General features: G+C 47.3%; 1 protein-coding gene across 3 annotated transcripts in view; it reads left to right on the top strand.

Annotated features, from left to right (window-relative positions):
* Positions 1 to 1746, top strand: part of TSKU (tsukushi, small leucine rich proteoglycan) — a 19983-nt gene extending 18237 nt beyond the window's left edge. For all 3 annotated transcript variants that reach the window (XM_030469441.1, XM_030469442.1, XM_008495193.2), the window contains one exon: positions 1 to 1746. This exon is cut by the window's left edge and continues 177 nt beyond it. In XM_030469441.1, the coding sequence (XP_030325301.1) occupies positions 1 to 889 (889 nt within the window). In that variant the 3' untranslated portion in view covers positions 890 to 1746.
* Positions 1747 to 19513: the final 17767 nt, after the last annotated feature.

The following is a 19513-nucleotide window of genomic DNA, read 5'->3' as shown; positions in this document are numbered from 1 at the left end:
AATCCCTCTGGATACATCTTACTTGGATCTCTCATCCAACAAACTGGAAACAATCAATGAATCAATGCTCACTGGCCCTGGTTACACCACTTTAGTCAGCCTTGACCTGAGCTACAATAAAATTGCCAAGATTTCCTCCACAACTTTTTCCAGGCTTCGGTATCTGGAGTCTTTGGATCTGAGTCATAACTCTTTGGAAGTCCTTCCCGAGGATTGTTTCTCCAGTTCTCCTCTGAGTGACATAGATTTGAGCAATAACAAGCTTTTGGAGATAGGAATGGATGTTTTTGCTTCAAAAGGCCAAGGCAAACCCTTGAATGTGGATCTATCCAACAATATGCTTGGCACAATTACGAGGCACCGTGAAAAGAGCATCCCCAACATCCAGAACTTAAATCTTTCTGGAAACAGGCTGACAGCTGTGCCAAACCTTCAGGGCATTCCTCTCCGATATTTAAATCTTGATGGGAACCCTCTAGTCAAGATTAAAAAAGGAGACTTCACAGGGTTGAAAGATTTGATTCATTTATCCCTCAGTGGCTTGCATGGTTTTGGAGAGTTATCTCCTTATAGCTTCAAGGAACTGCCAGCTCTCCAAGTTCTGGATTTATCCAACAATCCTGGCCTGAAATCTCTGACTGCTGAAGTTATCTTTGGTCTGAACTCCCTACAAGAGCTCAACCTCTCTGGGACAGCTGTGGCAACCTTGCCAAAGACTGTGCTGAAATACCTGCCTTCCATCAAAAGCATCACTTTGGGGAAGAACATCCAGTGTTTTAAGACCATCAAAGAAGGACAGTACCACCGACAAATTGGGCTGACCAAAAAAGAGGTCCTCAGTTGCCACGACAGCCATGGGACTGTAGCAGCAGCACCTTATGTTTCATGATGAAAACTGGGGAAAAAGGGGTGGGAAGGGAATGGTTGGGTGGGGGCCATGGGGTTTGTACAGGTGTCGGACTGAGCTGGCTTGCAGTGTGCCTTTTGTAAAACTGTTGATAATTTATATATTTGTATACGCCAATACTTGATTGTCTGTGGATTTTATAAACTTCCCAAATCCTCACCCAGATGGTCTGCAGGTTTCAGATTTTGCCTGGTGCATTGAGGTCCTGCACGCAGCCCAGTACCTCAACAATGGGGGATGCTACTGGGGGATGCTACTGGGACCAATGGGACCAAACTGCTCTGCAGGTCCCAGGGCAGAACAACCAGTCTGGAGCCAACATTTAGTGACCCAGACACAGCTGCAGAAGCAAAGCTCCATCTGTCCAGAGCACACACCAAAAGGTACCAACTCAGTAGCTTCTTGCTTACAAGCTCGTGCATCGTCCTTTTTTTTTTTTTTTTTTAATTATTATTCCCCACAAAGTGCCTTCTGGATGTTGCCTTCATTAGCAGCACCCTGCTCCCTGTCATGCACTTTCAGTCTTGAAGAAACATTTCCAGACAAACCTGAATACAGGGTGCTCCTAATGTGCTGGTTTTTACATGTTATTTGCATAGGTGTGCAACGAGCATTGAGTAAGTCGAGAACTTTTCCCACAATTTTCTCTCTCTTTTCCCATCCTGATCCTTTTCATGTTAAATTACTTCAGGTCCAAACTTGGCAGCCTCCTTCCTTCTTAACCTTAGCAAGTTATTGCTCAGAGATGATGTGCAGCAGGGCAAGGGAAGCAGGGATCTGCCAACAGCCACGTCCCACCCAGGATCCAACCTCCAATGAAGGAAATTATCTGAGCTGCAAATTGAAGAGATTGTGTAGGCCATTTTAAAAAATAAAATAATAAAATAAAATAAAAATAAAATAAAATAAAAATCCCTCTTCTCTTTCTGGGCAAGCTTGGGAGAAAATTTTGGATGATTCTGATCTCTGTGACCTTATCAAACCAAGATGTGGACCCAGAGGACATGAGATTAAGCTGTTTCCATGCTGATGTTCCTCAGCTGAACACAACCTCTGAGACTCTGTTGGGCTTGAAACACTTTCCAGAATGTGTCAGGGGAAGAATTCACATTGATGTCTGTGACCCTGGAGCTCTTTGCCTATCAGGGAAAAGATCTTGGGTTGTTGGGGTTGGTTTTTTTTTTGTTTGGTTGGGTTTTTTTCCAGAGTTGTGGTTTCTCTTTCTCTCACACAGCTCCTTGTCTGCCAGCTGAAATCTGATGAAAAGCCTGAGCCTCAGAGCTTTACTCATTTTTTCCTCCAGAGCTGAAGTGCTGGCAAAGCAAAGGGGAGCCCTTCTCATCCTTTTTCTTCTCCAGGCTAGGAAAAAGTGGTGTGTGTGAAGCCTCCAACTTGCTCACAGGAGCTCTTGCAATGGATGTGTCTCCTGAGGTCTGGTCCACATTTGCCACACTTTTTCCCTGGGATGGGATGTTGGGAATGAGCCATGTCCTGTCCTTGCAACAGGGCAACTTTAACGTTTGAAGTTGATTTAGAGAGGTCCATGTGATGAAGATAAAAACCCATCCCACAGCCCTCCTTGGGAGTGCTGGGGGGAAATCAACCTTTACCCTGACACCCCAAAAAGGTCTTTGCAAAGGGAAACCCTATTGCAGCTCTCCCCAGCGCTGGGGGAAACCCAGTGAACCCATAAAAGCCAAAGTCAACACTTCACTGAAATCCTTCACCCACATTCTCATCCATCTCCTTTTCAGTAATTTGACTGGGGAGCTTTGGGTGGGATTCTAACCCTTTCTTTCAGTTCTGGGGCTTTTCCCCTTTCTGCTGAGCCTTTGCAATGCTTGCCCAGCCTTCACAGGCACACAAAACATCTTCTTAAAAAGGCAACAAGAACAGCAACCAAGTGCAGTGCCAGAGAGAGGCAATTTGGGAGGAAGGGGGGTGGTTTCTCATGGATCTTGCCTTTTTAAGAGAATTCTTTTCTGCTGGCAGAAAATGGAATTTTTAAAATTTTTTTTTAAAGAAAAAAAAAATCTGTTTAATTTTATAAGTCTGTCCATAGCTGAAGAGTTCCAGGGATCCCACAATGTCACATTTACTGTCTTTATGCCACTGTGGTAAATCTAGAACCCAACATGAAAACCCTGTCAAAGACTGCAAGATGTCCTCGTGTAATCTCCCACTGCCTGCCAGCTAAAGAGGCAAAAGCTGGCAAATCCCTTTGCTGTGTTTGGTTGCTTTTTTTTTCAGGCTTTTTGATTACTCCCCATAGAATAAAGTGATCTGGAGGAGAATAAAAGCAGATGCCCTCGGATTTATTGCTTTAGTGCTGGGAGGAAGCAGCACAAATGGGTCCAAAGCTCAGCACAGCTTCTGTCCTTGGGCTGTTTGGCCCCACCAGCCTCAGGGATGTTGCATCTCCAATTTGAGGTCAGGATTTGTCCCACTCTGTGGCCTCCTGGGATTCTCACTGCCAGAAAGAGAGCTTCACTGCTTGGCTGGAAGGAAATCATGGACACGTGGCAGTGAAGCAACACAAGAGCATCTGGAGCAAATTCCCAGCTCCAGGTTCTCCTCCAAAGCTTGTTAGAGATGATGGGGATCTCTTCATGGATTTGGCCAATCTGGGACATGGTCTGAAAACCTGGATTTGCAGAGCTGGTGATGTGGGGAGAGCCCAGGAGCTGTTTCACAAGACTATAGAATCATAGGATGGTTTGGATGGGGAGGGACCTTAAAAATCATCTAGATCCAAGCCTGGGCATGGACACCTCCCACTAGATCAGGTTGCTTAGAGCCCCGTCCAACCTGGCTTCCAATACTGCCAACTATGGGGCTTCCACTACATCCCTGGGCACCCTGTTCCACCATGAGGGTGGGAGGAAGGAAATGGGGACATGAGAGATGCCAGAGCCAACTGGACACTGCCAGACCCCAGAGCTTTCATGGTCCTGCCCCAGGACCACTCTCCAAGGAGCAGGGGCTGCTGCATGGAGAGCTAAGAGCATGCAGAGTCATTGCAGTTAAATAAATGGGAACAGCTCAAGAGGCCTTTGCCTGCTATTAAATAGCAAATTGAATTTCAAGCACTTCTTGGTGTTGTTTCTAGAGGTGATGCAAGGGGAGCCCCCCTGGGAAAACCACTCCTGGAAAGCTGCAGTGTTCCTGGTCCTCTCAAACCTGAAGGAACAACAGCATCTTCCGTCCAGGCAGAGCTGCAGGTTGCCTGAAAGAGGCTGTTGGTTTTCTGACTGCCTTCCCAAACCCTCCTTTCCTCTGGAATTGCATACAAGGTTTAGTCAGACCCTAAGAAGGGACTAGTTCAGATGTAACCTGGGGGTAGACATCTCCAGGAGAGGCCAGATCCTGCTCCCAGCACTGTTATGGACTAGAGAGGCTACAAAACCTATGGAATATAGAGACTACACAACCTATGGAATATAGAGGCTACAAAACCATGCTACTTCTGGAGGCCCTTCTGGATGGGTTCCTTCCAGCCCTGGCACAAGAAGATTGGAGAGGTGGGAGGTGTCCTGCTGCTCCCCTCTGCCAGGGGATGGATGCTGTCAGGTCTGAATCTGGTTTCTCTCACTTCCACATGAATTCCCCATTTATAGGATGCTCCAGCACTGATGGACCTTTTCTTTCCCATTAATCCTTTGACCCCTTGCCCTACCTTACCCTCATTCTTCTAGTGATTTCTATTATTTAAACAGCCTTTCCAAAGCCCTCTGCATGGCAAGAAGCTCCACTGCCAACATGCATCCCTCTGCCATGTGGCTCAGACACCTGAAACACAGCACTGATGTCCCCATGGAGAAGGAAAAGGAAACATGATGGCTTCAGGCTTGGAAAATTCAAGATCCTCATGCCAGCTTCCTGTGGTTCCTGTGGTCAGTCTGATACCACAGTGTGATGGAAAAAACAGCAGTGGAGGGAGTTTCTAAGGGCATGTAGCAACAGGACAAGGGGCTTTAAACTGGAAGAGAGGAGATTTAGGTTAGGCAAGAGGAAGAAATTCTTTTCTGTGAGGGTCCTGAGGCCCTGGCCCAGGTTGCCCAAGGAAGCTGTGGCTGCCCCATCCCTGGCAGTGTCTCAGCCCAGGTTGGATGGGGCTTGGAGCAACCTGGGAGGTGTCCCTGCCCATGGAGGGATTTTGGACTCAATGAGCTTTAAGGTCCCTTCCAACCCAACCCATCCTGTGATTCTGTGACAGTCCTGGTGTCAGACATCACCCCATGCCAGGAGAACTGGCCAGGCTGCTGAGCTCCAAGCTCTGGCTGTCTCCTGGAGCAGCTGAGCTCTGTGGCAGGATACATTTGCCCTGGCAAGCAAGATGAGAGTTTTAATTAGAGGCTGAATATTTTTAGAAGTCAGAAAACCTCAGCTGAGTCTGGGCAATAAGGATAGGCTGGGTTAGGAGGGGGAAGAAGTGGTTGAGTTGACATTTGCTGGTAGCACTCAGTGTCCTGGGGTGTTATCAGCATCCCACCCCCCACCATCAGCATCTTGGGAAAGATACCAAGGATTGCTTCCCCCCATCTGCCTCATCTCCAGGGCAGCAGAGGAAAACCTTCTTGATTTTATTTGAAAACAAGCACATCTTGAAACCTAAAAATTCTCCTTTTCTTCTGCTGGAGCTGTCAGCCAACAAGTCCTTTGCTGACCCACTATGGGAGTAAGTTCAGAGCAGCAGTAGGTACAGTCCCTTTTAAAAATAGCTTCCCCTCTGCACATTTTCCATTTTGCAGGAGGTTTTTATTTCCAACATGTTTGTTCCACACATGCTGGCTTGGTCAGGCTGGAAAGTGTGGATGCACTCTTGCTGTGCCAGAAAATAATGCTGCAGGGTTGGGCATCATCCTGCTGCTGCTCCAGGATCTGCCTCCTAGGAAAGGTTTGGAGCCACCAAACCCTCTGTCTCATAAACGTTTCTAGAGGCCATGCTGTAGAATGAATTATTTCTGCCCCATTACTCAAGAGACATCCTCATTCTTCCCTTTTTGAGTGGACCTGGGACCTTGCTGAAAAGGTGGAAAACTGGAGCTGCAACTAGGCCACCAGATAAATCCTATAATTCCTGTAATAAGGAAAGAGCTGGAGCACCATCCTTACTCACAGTCTTTGTCTCCCAGCATTTGTATGGCTGTGTGTACCCATTCCCCAGCACCAGAACAAACCCAGCCCCTTCCTACCAATCCCCACCCCTGCTCTGTCTTTCAGTAAAGGTGTTAAAATAAAAGTGTTTTTTTCTGCCATGTAGGAGCACCCTGGAGAAAGCAGCATCCCCCCTGTTCCAGGAGTTGAACATCCTTCATCCTTGAACATCCTTCAGTAAACCCCCCAGATACCAGTGGGGTTTGGGCAGGGGGCTGAGCTGCCACCTTGTCCAGCTCCATCCCCTCCAGCCTCCACTCCAGGGGGGTGAACAAGCTTGAAAAATAAAACAAAACAAAAGAAAAAACACCAGTTTTATCCCTGGAATTTATCCCACCACTGTGGGGATGTCCTTTAAGCCCTGCCACGTGTTCCCCTCCTCTTCCTCCTTGGTGGGGATGTGTCACTGCTGGTTGGTAACTGGCTGAGGCTGTGCTGGGAATTTGATCCTACATTTCAAAGAGATCATTAACCTCCTTTCTCTTCTCTTTGAACTGCTTCATTTTATGGCAGGAGAAAGGAAACACATGGATTCTTTCTCCCAGAGCCTCTTTTGATGGGAGCCTGGCACCTTCGAGCTGCTGGTATTTGAGCAGTGATGATGGTGTCAGTGGTTTGTGATGATGTAGTGTGGGGAAATCACAGAATGACAGAAAGTTAGGGTTGGAAGGGACCTCTGGAGATCATCCAGTCCAATCCTCCCCTGCCAGAGCAGGTTGCACAGGGTAGTGTCCAGGTGGGTTTGGAATTTCTCCAGAGACAGAGACTCCATCCCCTCTCTGGACAGCCTGGGCCTGTGCTCTGTTACTCTTACAATAAAAAAGTTCTGCTTTATGTTTTGGTTGAACATTCTCTGTTCCAGTTTGGGACCATTGCCCCTTGTCCTGTCATTGGACAATACTGGTCCCATCCTCCTGACACCCACCCTTTTATTTGTAAGCACTGATAAGGTTCCCCCCTCAGTCTTCTTTTCTCCAGGCTGAACAGATCCAGCTCTCCCAGCCTTTCCTCAGACAGCATTTAGATGCTCCAGTCCCCTGATCATCTTAGTGGCTTTGCTCTGGATTCTCTTCAGTAGTTCCTTGTCCTTCCAGTACTGCTCACAGTATTCCAGATGAGTCCTCACCACCTCATCCACCAGTAGAGAAGGAGCAGAACCTCCCTTGACCTGCTTAGAATCATAGAATCATAGAATTGGCTGGGTTGGAAGGGACCTCAGAGATCATCAAGTCCAACCCTTGAACCACCGTTGCGGTTGCTAGACCATGGCACTGAGTGCCACATCCAGTCTCTTTTGAAATATCTCCAGGGACGGAGAATCCACCCCTTCCCTGGGCAGCCCATTCCAATGCCTGATCACTCTCTCCAGAAAGAAATTCTTTCAAATCTCCAACCTAAACCTCCCCTGGCACAACTTGAGACCATGGCCTCTTGTCTTGTTGAAAGTCCTCTGGCAAAAGAGACCAACCCCCCCCTGGCTCCAACCTCCTTTCAGGGAGTTGGAGAGAGCGATGAGGTCTCCCCTGAGCCTCCTCTTCTTTAGGCTGAACACCCCCAGCTCCCTCAGCCTCTCCTCATAGGGTCTGTGCTCGAGTCCCTTCACCAGCCCAGTTGCCTCCTTTGGACCTGCTCCAGCACCTCAATCTCCTTCCTGAACTGAGGGGCCCAGAACTGGACACAGGACTCGAGGTGTGGCCTCACCAGAGCTGAGTACAGGGGCAAAATCCCTTCCCTGGACCTGCTGGCCACGCTCTTCCTGATCCAGGCCAGGATGCCATTGGCTTTCTTGGCCACCTGGGCACACTGCTGGCTCATGTTCCGCTTCCTGGCAATCCAGACTCCCAGGTCCCTTTCTGCCTGGCTGCTCTCCAACCACTCTGTCCCCAGCCTGTAGCGCTGCTTGGGGTTGTTGTGGCCAAAGTGCAGGACCCGACACTTGGCTGTGTTGAACCTCACCCCATTGGAATCAGCCCAACTCTCCAGTCTGTCCAAGTCCCAACCTGTGATTGCCACACTCTTCTTGGTGCATCCCAGGAATTCAGGCTGGTCCTTGATTTCAGAGGGGTGAAGGAATACTCCAGAGGTGGTCAAGGGAATGTCAGAAACCTGTTAACATTGATGTCCCAGCAGCACAGAAAGGGGTTTCAGCTGACAGGGGACCAAGGAAGAGCCACAGATCATGGGTCACTGACCTAGGAACTTGGTTGAAGCCCCTTTACCATATTACACTTTCTTGGGGAGCTTGGGCACAAAGAAACTTTTCTGAACTGTTTCCTTCCTTCCCTGTGACAGCAGAGTGAAAGAGAGAGTTTGTTCTGATTTTCTCTTCCATGACATCAAGGCCAGCAGCATTCGTGCAGCCCTTCATTGTGTCAAAAAAAAAAAAAAAAAAAAAAAAAAAAAAGACAAAAGACCAGTTTTCAAACAGCTCAGTGAGCTGAACCAGGCTTGAAAGCCTGAAAGCTCCCAAATACCTCTGAGAATCTTCCTTGCTTATAACTTGACCCTGTCTGGGCTGCTACGGAGATAAATGTAAGACTGGGAGCTGTTGGACCAGTAGATGAGATGATAAGTCCAACAAGATAAGTTCTAGTTCACCAGAGCTGCATTGCTGCATCTCCATGACAAATGGGATCATCTTTGGGCTTATGGTCCTAAAATTGTTCTTAATGATGCTGTCTCAGCTAACATGAGCTCTCCTCTTTGTCTTCATGGTCCATGAAGCATCTCTGAGTGTGTTCAATACCCAAATTGTTCCTTTGAGAGGAACTATCCCAACATTTTCTCACCACCTGGAACAGGACAAGGTATGATGGCAAAGAAGAAGGTCAGGGATGAAGCAGAGCTCTGGCATGACCCCAAAACTGATTTTGGAGCCCTTCATGGGGCACAGACCTCTACAGCTCTGAGAAAAGCTACAATGCCTGAAGTCACCATCCTTGGAGGTATTTAAGAGCCATCTAGATGAGGTTCCTCAGGACATGCTCTTGTGGGTTATACAGATATTGATATTTGTAGTTTATGCAGGGGGAATGCTGACAGCTGGACAGGGTGTTCATAGAAGTCTTTTCCAAAGGCAACAAAAAGAAAAAGAAAGTTGCACCAGGGGAGGTTCAGATTGGATATTAGGAAAAATTTCTTCACTAAAAGAGTGGTGAAGCATTGGAACAGGTTGTACAGGGAGATGGTGGAGTTGCCATCCCTGGAGGCATGAAAAAAATCGGGAGATGTAGCACTTTGGGAGAGGATTTTGTGGTGTAGGACTGGAAGTTGGACTCGATGATCTTGAAGGTCTTTTCCAACCATGATGATTCTGTGATTCTTTCCAGCCAGTGCTGGTTTTCACCTCATTCAGCTGCCCTTGAATTTGGAGGGCAAGTCATTCATGTCCTCATGGCTCTACTCCTATCCCTAATTCAACCACACCAGGCTCTCACATCCCCTTCTGCCAACAATTGTCTTTACCTTTTTGTAAGATTCATCCCTACAATAATTATCATGGATTACAAAATCCCTAGACCTCAGCTGAGCCCTACTCACTGATTAAATCCCTGCCCAGAGCTCCAGCTGTTGTGTGAGAGATCACATCAGTGTGAACTTCAGTCATTTACATCATTACCTCCTCATGATTGCAATAAACTGAGTGTGTAATCACCACAGGTCAACCACCATTCATAAAACCTCATCCTGCTGATCAAACATCTGAGAACTCATATTAAAGCATAAATCAGGCTGTGCTGCACCATGACCTTTAGGATATTTCTGAAGAATAATATTCTACTGTCTTTTTTTTTTTTTTTTTTTTTTTGGCTTTACTCGTACTCAGTGCTGTAATTTCTTTTATTGCTTCAGTGATTGCAGAACCTGAAATAGTGGAGAGATTTATTTGCAGGAAGGACTGGGTATCTCTGGGGGTAATTCTCAGGCCTGTTAATCTCCTGTCTCTCTCTAAGGTACAAAATTGCCAGGAAGCTGAACATGAGCCAGCAGTGTGCCCAGGTGGCCAAGAAGGCCAATGGCATCCTGGCCTGGATCAGGAACAGCGTGGCCAGCAGGTCCAGGGAAGGGATTCTGCCCCTGTGCTCAGCTCTGGTGAGGCCAAAGCTTGAGTACTGTGTCCAGTTCTGGGCCCCTCAGCTCAGGAAGGAGATTGAGGTGCTGGAGCAGGTCCAAAGGAGGGCAACCAGGCTGGTGAAGGGACTCAAGCACAGACCCTATGAGGAGAGGCTGAGGGAGCTGGGGGTGTTCAGCCTAAAGAAGAGGAGGCTCAGGGGAGACCTCATCGCTCTCTCCAACTCCCTGAAAGGAGGTTGGAGCCAGGGGGGGGTTGGTCTCTTTTGCCAGAGGACTTTCAACAAGACAAGAGGCCATGGTCTCAAGTTGTGCCAGGGGAAATTTAGGTTAGATATTAGAAAGAATTTCTTTCTGGAGAGGGTGATCAAGCATTGGAATGGGCTGCCCAGGGAAGGGGTGGATTCTGCATCCCTGGAGATATTTCAAAAGAGCCTGGATGTGGCACTCAGTGCCATGGTCTAGCAACCGCAATGGTGGTTCAAGGGTTGGACTTGATGATCTCTGAGGTCCCTTCCAACCCAGCCAATTCTATGATTCTATGATTTCTGAAGAGAGAATAACTTTTCCTGTGAGATACACCAAGGAAAAGAGATTCCTGTCTGGTCCTAACCTGCAGTCTCTTTCCCAAGAACATAAAGGGCAGGATTTTTCCCTATTTTGCTACTAATCCTAATCACCAGCATAAAAATTCTCTGTTCTCCCCAGAAGTATTCATTCATGGATTTTTTCTCATTTAAATTTTGTGTGGTGATTGTCTGCTTTCCAAAACAAAACAAACAAAAAAAAGGACATAAAAAAAACCAAAACAAAACAAAAACCAATGAAAAACCCCAACCCCCACCCAACAGTTGTCTTTGTCCTGGTGCCACCTGGGACCTGCATCCTGGAGACTGCAGAGGTGAAAATCCCCTTGGTAAACAGGAAAGGAGGAGGGCACTGACCATATCCTTGTGATATCCCATGGGAAATGCCTGGATAATCCATGGTGAAACTTGTGACATGGTGCTATTTTTACCACTGTTTCTTAAATGGCCTGTGGCAGCATCCTTAACCTCCCCAAACCAACAATTCTCCATGGCAACATTGGGAAGGATCCTGCCCCCAAGATCTTGACACCAGAGAATACTTTCAAAGAGGCATCATCATCATCCTCCTGCAATACTGAATCCAGTTCTGGGGCCTCAAACACCAGAAGGCCGTAGAGATGTTGGAGTGAATCCAGAGGACACCATGGAGATGCTCAGAGGGCTGGAGCAGCTCTGGAGCCAGGGGGAGAGAGTTGGGGGTGTTCAGCCTGGAGAAGGCTCCAGGGAACCCTTAGAGCATCTTCCAGTGCCTGAAGGGGCTCCAGGAAAGCTGGGGAGAGACATTTCACAAGGGAAATGTTAAATATGGGATGAGGGGGGTCAGCTTCATACTGAAAGAGTGGAGATTTAGGTGAGATATTAGGAAGAAATTCTTTGCTGTGAGGGTGCTGAGCCCCTGTCCCAGGTTGCCCAAGGAAGCTGTGGCTGCCCCATCCCTGGCAGTGTCTCAGCCCAGGTTGGATGGGGCTTGGAGCAACCTGTGCTGGTGGGAGATATCCCTGCCTATGGCAGAGGGGCTGGAACTGGATGATCTTTAGGATCCCTCCCAACCTAAGTAATTCTATGAATCTGTGATCTATGGGATGAGTAGGACTGTGTTCCAGCCAGTTTTCCCAAAGCCTCATCACAAAACTCCAATCTTTCCTTGGTCTCTTTGGGAACCCACAGTGGCTCCACCTGATCCATAGCTCCTTGCTCTAAGTTTGCTCTGAAGATGTGTCAAACCTGTCTACAAGCCCAGTGGCTTCTCCCTTTGGGGGCTATTTCACAGCTGGGTTTGAATTCACCAGTGAGACACCTTTTCACCCCCCAAAAATTCCCCATAGGAATATTCTTGTCTCTACTTTTACTCACAGAGCCAAGCAGGTCAGACTCTGCTCCACAGGAAGAGTGTAGGTACTTGGTGATGCCAGAACAAGAGCTGTTGTTCTGGGGAAGAGCATCACCAGGCTCACAGGAGGGTTGGGTTTCATTGCTTTGGGGGAAAACCAGTATTTTTTTGTTGTGGCTCTGCAAATATTGTTGGCCCCAGAAAAGCAGTGGGAGGTCCTTTATGCAGGGAGAGCATTCCCCAGTCACAGCCTGCAGAAAATGGGTAACCCATTTAGGCAAGGGGAAGCTCTGCCTGCTAAAATATCAGACCTATAAAGTGCTCAGGGTGCCAACAATCCAAGCAGAGTGGCAGCACCCTACCTAGCAGGGATCATCAAGGGCATATTGAAATCATGGTGACAGCCCCAGCAGCCTGGTGGAAATGAGGTGGGTGGAAAGGAGGTGGGATTTCCTTGTTTCTCTGTCTTCAAGCCTCAGCAGAAGAGAAGGAGGGACACAGGACAACCTTTGTGTCCCCATTTCAGTGCCACTGTCCCTTCGTGCTGCAGAGGAGAAGGTGATGGCCTCATCTGAAGCAGCAGCAATTCCACATGGCAGAAGCAGAGCTCTGCAGTTTCCAGCAGAGGTCTGGAGCCAGTCAAGCACCATTAGCCTAGTTTTTCATCCAAGCAAGGAAATCCTGGCTCCTGGCAGGTTTATTAGCTTTGGCACCAAGCTTACTTGTCACCTGGCCAAGGCATTCTGGCTGCAGCTGGACCTGCCTGGCTTTGGTCCCACCAGCTTGAATCTCTCCTCCTCACACATCCATCCCTCCCTTCTTGGTTTGGCATGGACAGACCAAGCCCCTGAGCTCCTGATAGCTGCAAACTTGGGAGCTAGAAGGGCTCTTGAGACTCCAAACCTCTTCCCACATCCAGAGATGCCTGAGAATCAAACACTTCCTTGCAAAGTACTTGGTTGTCCATGAAAAGATTTTTCCTCCTGTTTGAAAGGTGATGCTGGGCAGCTGGGCACTAAGAGGGATGAGGAATTTGTTGGATTTGCTTTAATTGCTTTTATCTGCTCTTTCTTCAAACTCAAGATGTGTTTGGCAGCCTGGAAGAAAGCTGCATGGCTCTTCCCAGGGACGGAGTTTTCTCACAAGCAGTTGGAAAAGAGGACAAACTCCCAGAATCTGGAAACCTCTGGAGATCCAGGACATGGAAGATCTTCCTGAATGCCTGCAAATTTCAGGCAGTGGGACATGATGCCCAGAGCAGTGGTGGGATCACCATATCTGGAGAGATTACAAAGCTGTTTAGATGTGGTGCTGAGAGACGTGGTTTAGTGGTGGCCTTGGGTTAATGGTTGGACTGGATGATCTTAAAGGTCTTTTCCAGCCCAAACAATTCTATAATTCAAAAATCCAGACTCCATTTCTTCGTGATGAGAAGGAAGATGAGAGAGGATGAGACAGCCTGAACCCATGGCAGAAATTTTTTATAAGAAGGGTGGTGAGACCCTGGCCCAGGCTGCCCAGAGGAGCTGTGGTTGCCCCATCCTGGACATGTTCAAGCCCAGGTTGAATGAGGCTTGGAGCAACTTGGTCTAGTGGAAAGTGTCCCTGTCCATGTGGGAGGATTGGAAGTAGAGGAACTTTAAGGTCCCTTCCAACCCAACCCATTCTATGATTCTATAACATTGGTCAAAATTATGCATTTATCCAGAAGGACTGATTTTGATGGGAAAAATGATAAGTTTTAATTACCATTCGGCCCTTTGTTCAGGTTAACTTCTTTCTGGGAGAAAAGTTTATGTGACCATGGGTCTGAGTTCCTTTAAAACCAGGTTAGATATTGAGTTCATTCTATAGAAAGTCAGACTCAGGCTCTGGAAGCTCCAGACCCAAGGCTCAGAGGCACCTTTTTAAAAAAAATTCATAGAAGCAAAAAGAACACAAGGTCAGGACCAGGCTGATCACTGACAATGGCTCAGAAATCCCTAAAAAACCTCTCCAGTCCCTTTTGGAAGAAGGCTCCATGACAAGGTGGATGGAGCAGAAAGTTTACCATCTGCAGCAAGGGAGAATTATCTTCTCAAATATCATCTTCCAGACCAATAGTCCTGGATAACTCATTGCCAGAAGCCATCAAGCAATGACCCAAAGAGCTACTAACATTAAATCTGAGAGGTTGGGGGTAACCTCATGGAAGAGAAATGGGCTGGCACAGGGCCTGGGTGATGGCAACGTGGGCAGAGGAGAAGGGGGCAACCAGAAGTGTGAGGAGTTTTTAGCAAAACAAGAGTAGTTAATTTGGGATTTCATGCATGGGCTTGTAAGGTGGGCAATTGAATCTCTGTCAGGTGGCAAAGCAGCAAAACTTCATCAGCATTCCTCATGGTTCAGGTGCTGAGGCTCTGTTGCTAAAGGCAGCTCTGACAGCTGAATACATTGCAGTTCCTCCAAGGCACTCTGCTCTTTTTTTTTTTTTTAATTTTATTTTTTTTCTTTCTAAACTTCAGTAGATGAGATGAACAAAACCTGCATTAAACTGTGTCAGAGCTGCCCCCCTGACAGCTCTTGAAACATGGCTGGAAAGGGATGGGGTTACAACCCTTTTCCTACCATGTGGACAGTAGTAGAAAAGCAGATGGAAGAAGGTCCAGGAACAGGGGGTTAATAAGATGAAAGCCTGCAGGAAGGTTCAGGAGGATGGGTCAGGCAGGAGGTGCAGAAGGACTTTCAGGGGACTGAGAAGCAGAGGGGTTGGCAAGAGCAGCTCGAAGGTTTGTGGGCTGGGAAATGTACTGGGCTGAAACATCAGGGCATCCCCAAAAGAAGAAATAGTTAAAGGGGTGTCAACCAGGAGGCAAAATACCCCATTAAATGATATTTCCCCCCTAAAGGGTGAGAGAGTGCCTTGAACTGCAGTGAGTTGGGGATGGGTGAGAAGCAGAAGAGCTGATGTTCCAGAAGAAGCCCAGAAAGGTCTTGGGCATCCAAAATGAAGAAAGGTCTCACAAAAAGGACATTTTCTTGCCTTAGTAGACACTGGGCTAGGGCTGCTAGGAGCTGACAGGTCAGATCTGCTGAGCACACACCAGAAGCTGAGGAAATAGAAGAGGGCCAGGGATTAGCTGCACAATGTGGCAATGTAAAGATTTAGGTTCAGAACCTTAAACATCAAAGAGAAGGCTGAGAGGGATCATTTCATGTGGGTATTTACAAAGGGGAAAGGCAGGAAGGCAGAGGAGAGGAGGTTCTTCAGTCATGCTGATAAGAGGACATGATGGATGAAGATAGCACTAGATAAATTTAACCTTTGAAGAGGACACCAACTTATTTCTAGGAAGGAAATTAAATATTTGAACAGCTTATCAGGAAGGCAGCCAAGCCCCCAGTTCTTCTATTGAAATAAAGATTAGGTATCTACAAAAGGAGATGAATCAAACTAGGGAAAAAAATATATATTTTCTGTATACAGAGGTCAGGTCCAATGATCCTTGTGGTGTCTTTTGACTGTGAATTTAGGAAGCATGAAATGCCCTGGGTAAGGAACCATCTTCATCTGCTACATGACATGTCAGGCAAACCAAAGGGAAATGAGTAGCACAGGCTGAGGTCCCATCCCAAGAGCCTCTTCCCAATGCTGGGAAGAGAGATGAGAAATTCCTGGCTCTTATCTCATCAGCCTACTGGAAGCCAGATAAGCCTCCACATTTCTTCAAACCTCATATGAATCACAGAACTTTTGGGGTTTGCCTGGTATTGATACTGCAACAGCAATAAAGAGGTGCAGTGAAATTAACAGGGGATGGAAAAGTTTCCTCTGCCCCAAAAGGGATTAATATCTTGCTGAGGACAGAAGGCAAACAAGGAAGGACTCATCTGCCACTTGGAAACACAATCCTCCAGGCAACCCAATCTGTGACAAAATAAAGAGGAGTTAAAACAGGGAAAAGCTTGGGAGAGCAGATAAATAGAGGGGTTGTGATGGAGAAAGGGGTGAAAGCCCCAAGGGATGTGGCCAAAGTCAGGATCTGCCCAAACAAGGTAAACTTCTGGGTGGTGTCATATTCAGGGAAGAAAATGGCCAAGAACCCCCAAGAAGAAAGGAAAGGAAAGGAAAGGAAAGGAAAGGAAAGGAAAGGAAAGGAAAGGAAAGGAAAGGAAAGGAAAGGAAAGGAAAGGAAAGGAAAGGAAAGGAAAGGAAAGGAAAGGAAAGGAAAGGAAAGGAAAGGAAAGGAAAGGAAGGAAAGGAAAGGAAAGGAAAGGAAAGGAAAGGAAAGGAAAGGAAAGGAAAGGAAAGGAAAGGAAAGGAAAGGAAAGGAAAGGAAAGGAAAGGCACTAAAGCAGTAAAGCTAACTAAAGCACTGCCCTTGTAACTCCTCCATCCAGGGCTTTTTGCCACAGCAGAGATGGAATTACAGCACTGGAGGAAACTCAATGAAATAATGATTACCCTTTGGATTTAATTAGCAGAGAGCTGAGGTGGTGTGGAACAAGAACTCCTGTGCATCAAAACATTCCTCCTGGCACCAGGGAGATCAGACTGAAACCACTCAGGCCTGTCAGGTGCCAACTGGGCATGAAGGGCACAGACCTGGCTGTTTGATCCCTGCTATGATGCCAAACATCATAGCATATGTGTCCCAGGATATGTGTCCCATGAGGCCAGGGATGGTTCTTCAGCCTTCAGATGGCTCCATGGCTGGAGGACCAGGGCTGATTCTCCAGGAAAACTTTGCCATGTACTGCACAAATGTATCATGGCAGACATTCCCCATCCCAGAAGACCAGGTGGTGATAGAGAGAAGATGACTCCATCATCCCCAGCATGAAGTTTCATGTCCTCTGTCTTAAAGGCATCTAAACCTGTGTCAGGGACTGATAAATTTCCTCCCTGCACCAAAAAGCCACAAGTTATTGACAGTTCACAGTGAATTGGGATGATGTAGGGAGGGATTTCTATACCTGAGACATGGGGCAGCCAGCCCTAAGACATCCAACCAGGTGGGGAAAGGGCAAAGGGACAGAGAGGGCTGTGAGGAAGCTCCAAACATGGAGCAGGGATATGATGGAGAGAGTCAGAGACTTTACCTCCTCTTTGAGGATCCCTCTGTGTTTGGAGGAAAACACTGGAAGAGAAAACTCATTTCTTTTGGCCATGAGCACTTTGATTCTGGTGTAGGAGAAGACCTCAAGAGAAGAGTGCTGAAGGAGGCTGTGAAGCCCAGCATGCCCAAGGAGGCCACAAAAGGATTTATCCTGAAATTCTTCACATTCCTTGTTCTCCAAAGCCAAAGCCCTTACCTTCCTTTGGCTGGAGGGGGAAACTGAGGCAGGAAGAAGAGAGATAGGATCCTAATGTACCCATAACACCTGCCCCAGCAAAGGAAGCAGCAGGAATCAATCCCTCCCTGCTTATTCCCAGTGGACAAACTGCAAGGGCCAGTAATGGAAAGATGTTGGAGGTGTGAAAATTAAGGCTGGCTTCATCTGCAGGCAGGAAAAGAGACTTGGGAAGAACTCAAAGGTTTCTAAGCCAGGCTGCCAAGACCAAAAGATACAAGTCTTTTAATTGTAATCATTTCTTTTAATTTTAAAAGATCTTATGCCTGTTGTTACACTTTAGACCAAGAGCTCAACAGTGAAGGAGCTTTTAGAAATTTCTCCTTTCACACCCCCATGGAAGTTCAGAATTGCTGTGAGACCAGAACTTGACCTCTTCTATCCTGATTTGCTGTTCAGTCTCTATGTGCTCCTCTTCCTTTTTATTATGGAATCACAGAATATTAAGTGATGGAAGGGACTTCTGGAGATCATCCAGTCCAACCCCCCCGGCAGGGCAGGTTCACCAAGATCAGGTTGCAGAGGATGGGATCCAGGTGGATTTTGAATGTCTCCAGAGATGGAGATTCCACCACCTCTCTGGGCAGCCTGTTCCACTGCTCCATTTCTTATATTATTTATTATTTATTTATTATTTATTATTTATTATTATTGGCCTGTATTTGACTATAATCCTGCAGGTACTTGTGATGATCTGAGGGACAGCAGCTGTGGGGACAGTTAGGGACATCCCCTAAATCACCATGCTCCCTGTTTACTCTCCCATCGCATGGACACATTTGATAGAAGCATTGCAGGGAATTTGCTGCATCTTGAGATCCTCACACCATGATCACACCACCAGAAAAAACCACAGACTCACAGCATGTCAGGTTGGAAGGGACCTCAAGGATCATCTGGTCCAACCCTTCAGGAACAGCATCACCAGCAGGTCCAGGGAGTTGATTCTTCCCCTGTACTCAGCGCTGGTGAGGCCACACCTCGAGTACTGTGTCCAGTTCTGGGCCCCTCAGTTTAAGAAGGATGTAGAGGTCCTGGAACAGGTCCAAAGGAGGGCAACCAGGCTGATGAAGGGACTCGAGCACAGACCCTATGAGGAGAGGCTGAGAGAGCTGGGGCTGTTCAGCCTGAAGAAGAGGAGGCTCAGGGGAGACCTCATTGCTGTCTACAACTCCCTGAAAGGAGGCTGTAGCGAGGTGGGAACTGGACTCTTTTCACAGACGACCTTCAACAAGACAAGAGGACACAGTCTTAAGTTGTGCCAAGGGAGGTTTAGGTTAGATATTAGAAAGAATTTCTTCATGGAAGGGTGATTAGGCTATGGAATGGACTGCCCGGTGAGGTGGTAGATTCTCCGTCCCTGGAGACATTTAAAAAAAGACTGGATGTGGCACTCAGTGCCATGGTCTAGCAACTGCTCCGGTGGGTCAAGGGTTGGACTAGATGATCTCTGAGGTCCCTTCCAACCCGGCTGATTCTATGATTCTATGATTCTATGATTCTATGATTCTATGATTCTATGTTATTGTTCATCTGAGATGTCTCAGCACCCTCTTGACCTGAAACTTCAAGCTTTTCAAAGTGGGATAATTCACTACTTCCCCTGGGAGATCATTCCAATATCTGACTGTCCTCAGAGTGAAAATTTTTCCTCTTGTATTAAATCAGAATCTCCCCAGGAGGAACTTGTGCCCATTGCCCCTTGTCTTGTCCATGGGACTCCTTGGAAACAGGGAGTCTCCATCTTCTTTGTAGCTTCACCTTTAAGTACTGGAATTTTGTAATAAGGTCTCTCCTAAGACTTTTCTTCCCAAGGCTGAACATCCACAAGACTCAGAAGCTGCTGCTTCATCCCTCTCCCCACAAGGGTTTTCCAGCTGGTTCCTAGAGATGGTTACCAGAGGGTTTGCAGTAAGAATGTGCAGACTGCAGGAGGTTTAAATGAATAAAATTGTCAGCTACAGGGTCTGCTGAGTGCTGGCAGCTCAGCTCAGCTGTGGCTTTAGACAAGAGCATTAAAAGTGGTTGAAAACATGACCACTCACTGCCCTGTCACGACATTAGCACTGAAGTTTTCAAACACTTGCAACAAAAGGCTGTTGGGAGTTCAGCCCAGGCTGAAAT

This window comes from Calypte anna, chromosome 1 (assembly GCF_003957555.1).
Source record: "Calypte anna isolate BGI_N300 chromosome 1, bCalAnn1_v1.p, whole genome shotgun sequence".
In the NCBI taxonomy this organism is placed as follows: Eukaryota; Metazoa; Chordata; class Aves; order Apodiformes; family Trochilidae; genus Calypte; species Calypte anna.
Note: the sequence above shows the minus strand (reverse complement) of the source record. Positions and strands in the feature narration are given on the sequence as shown.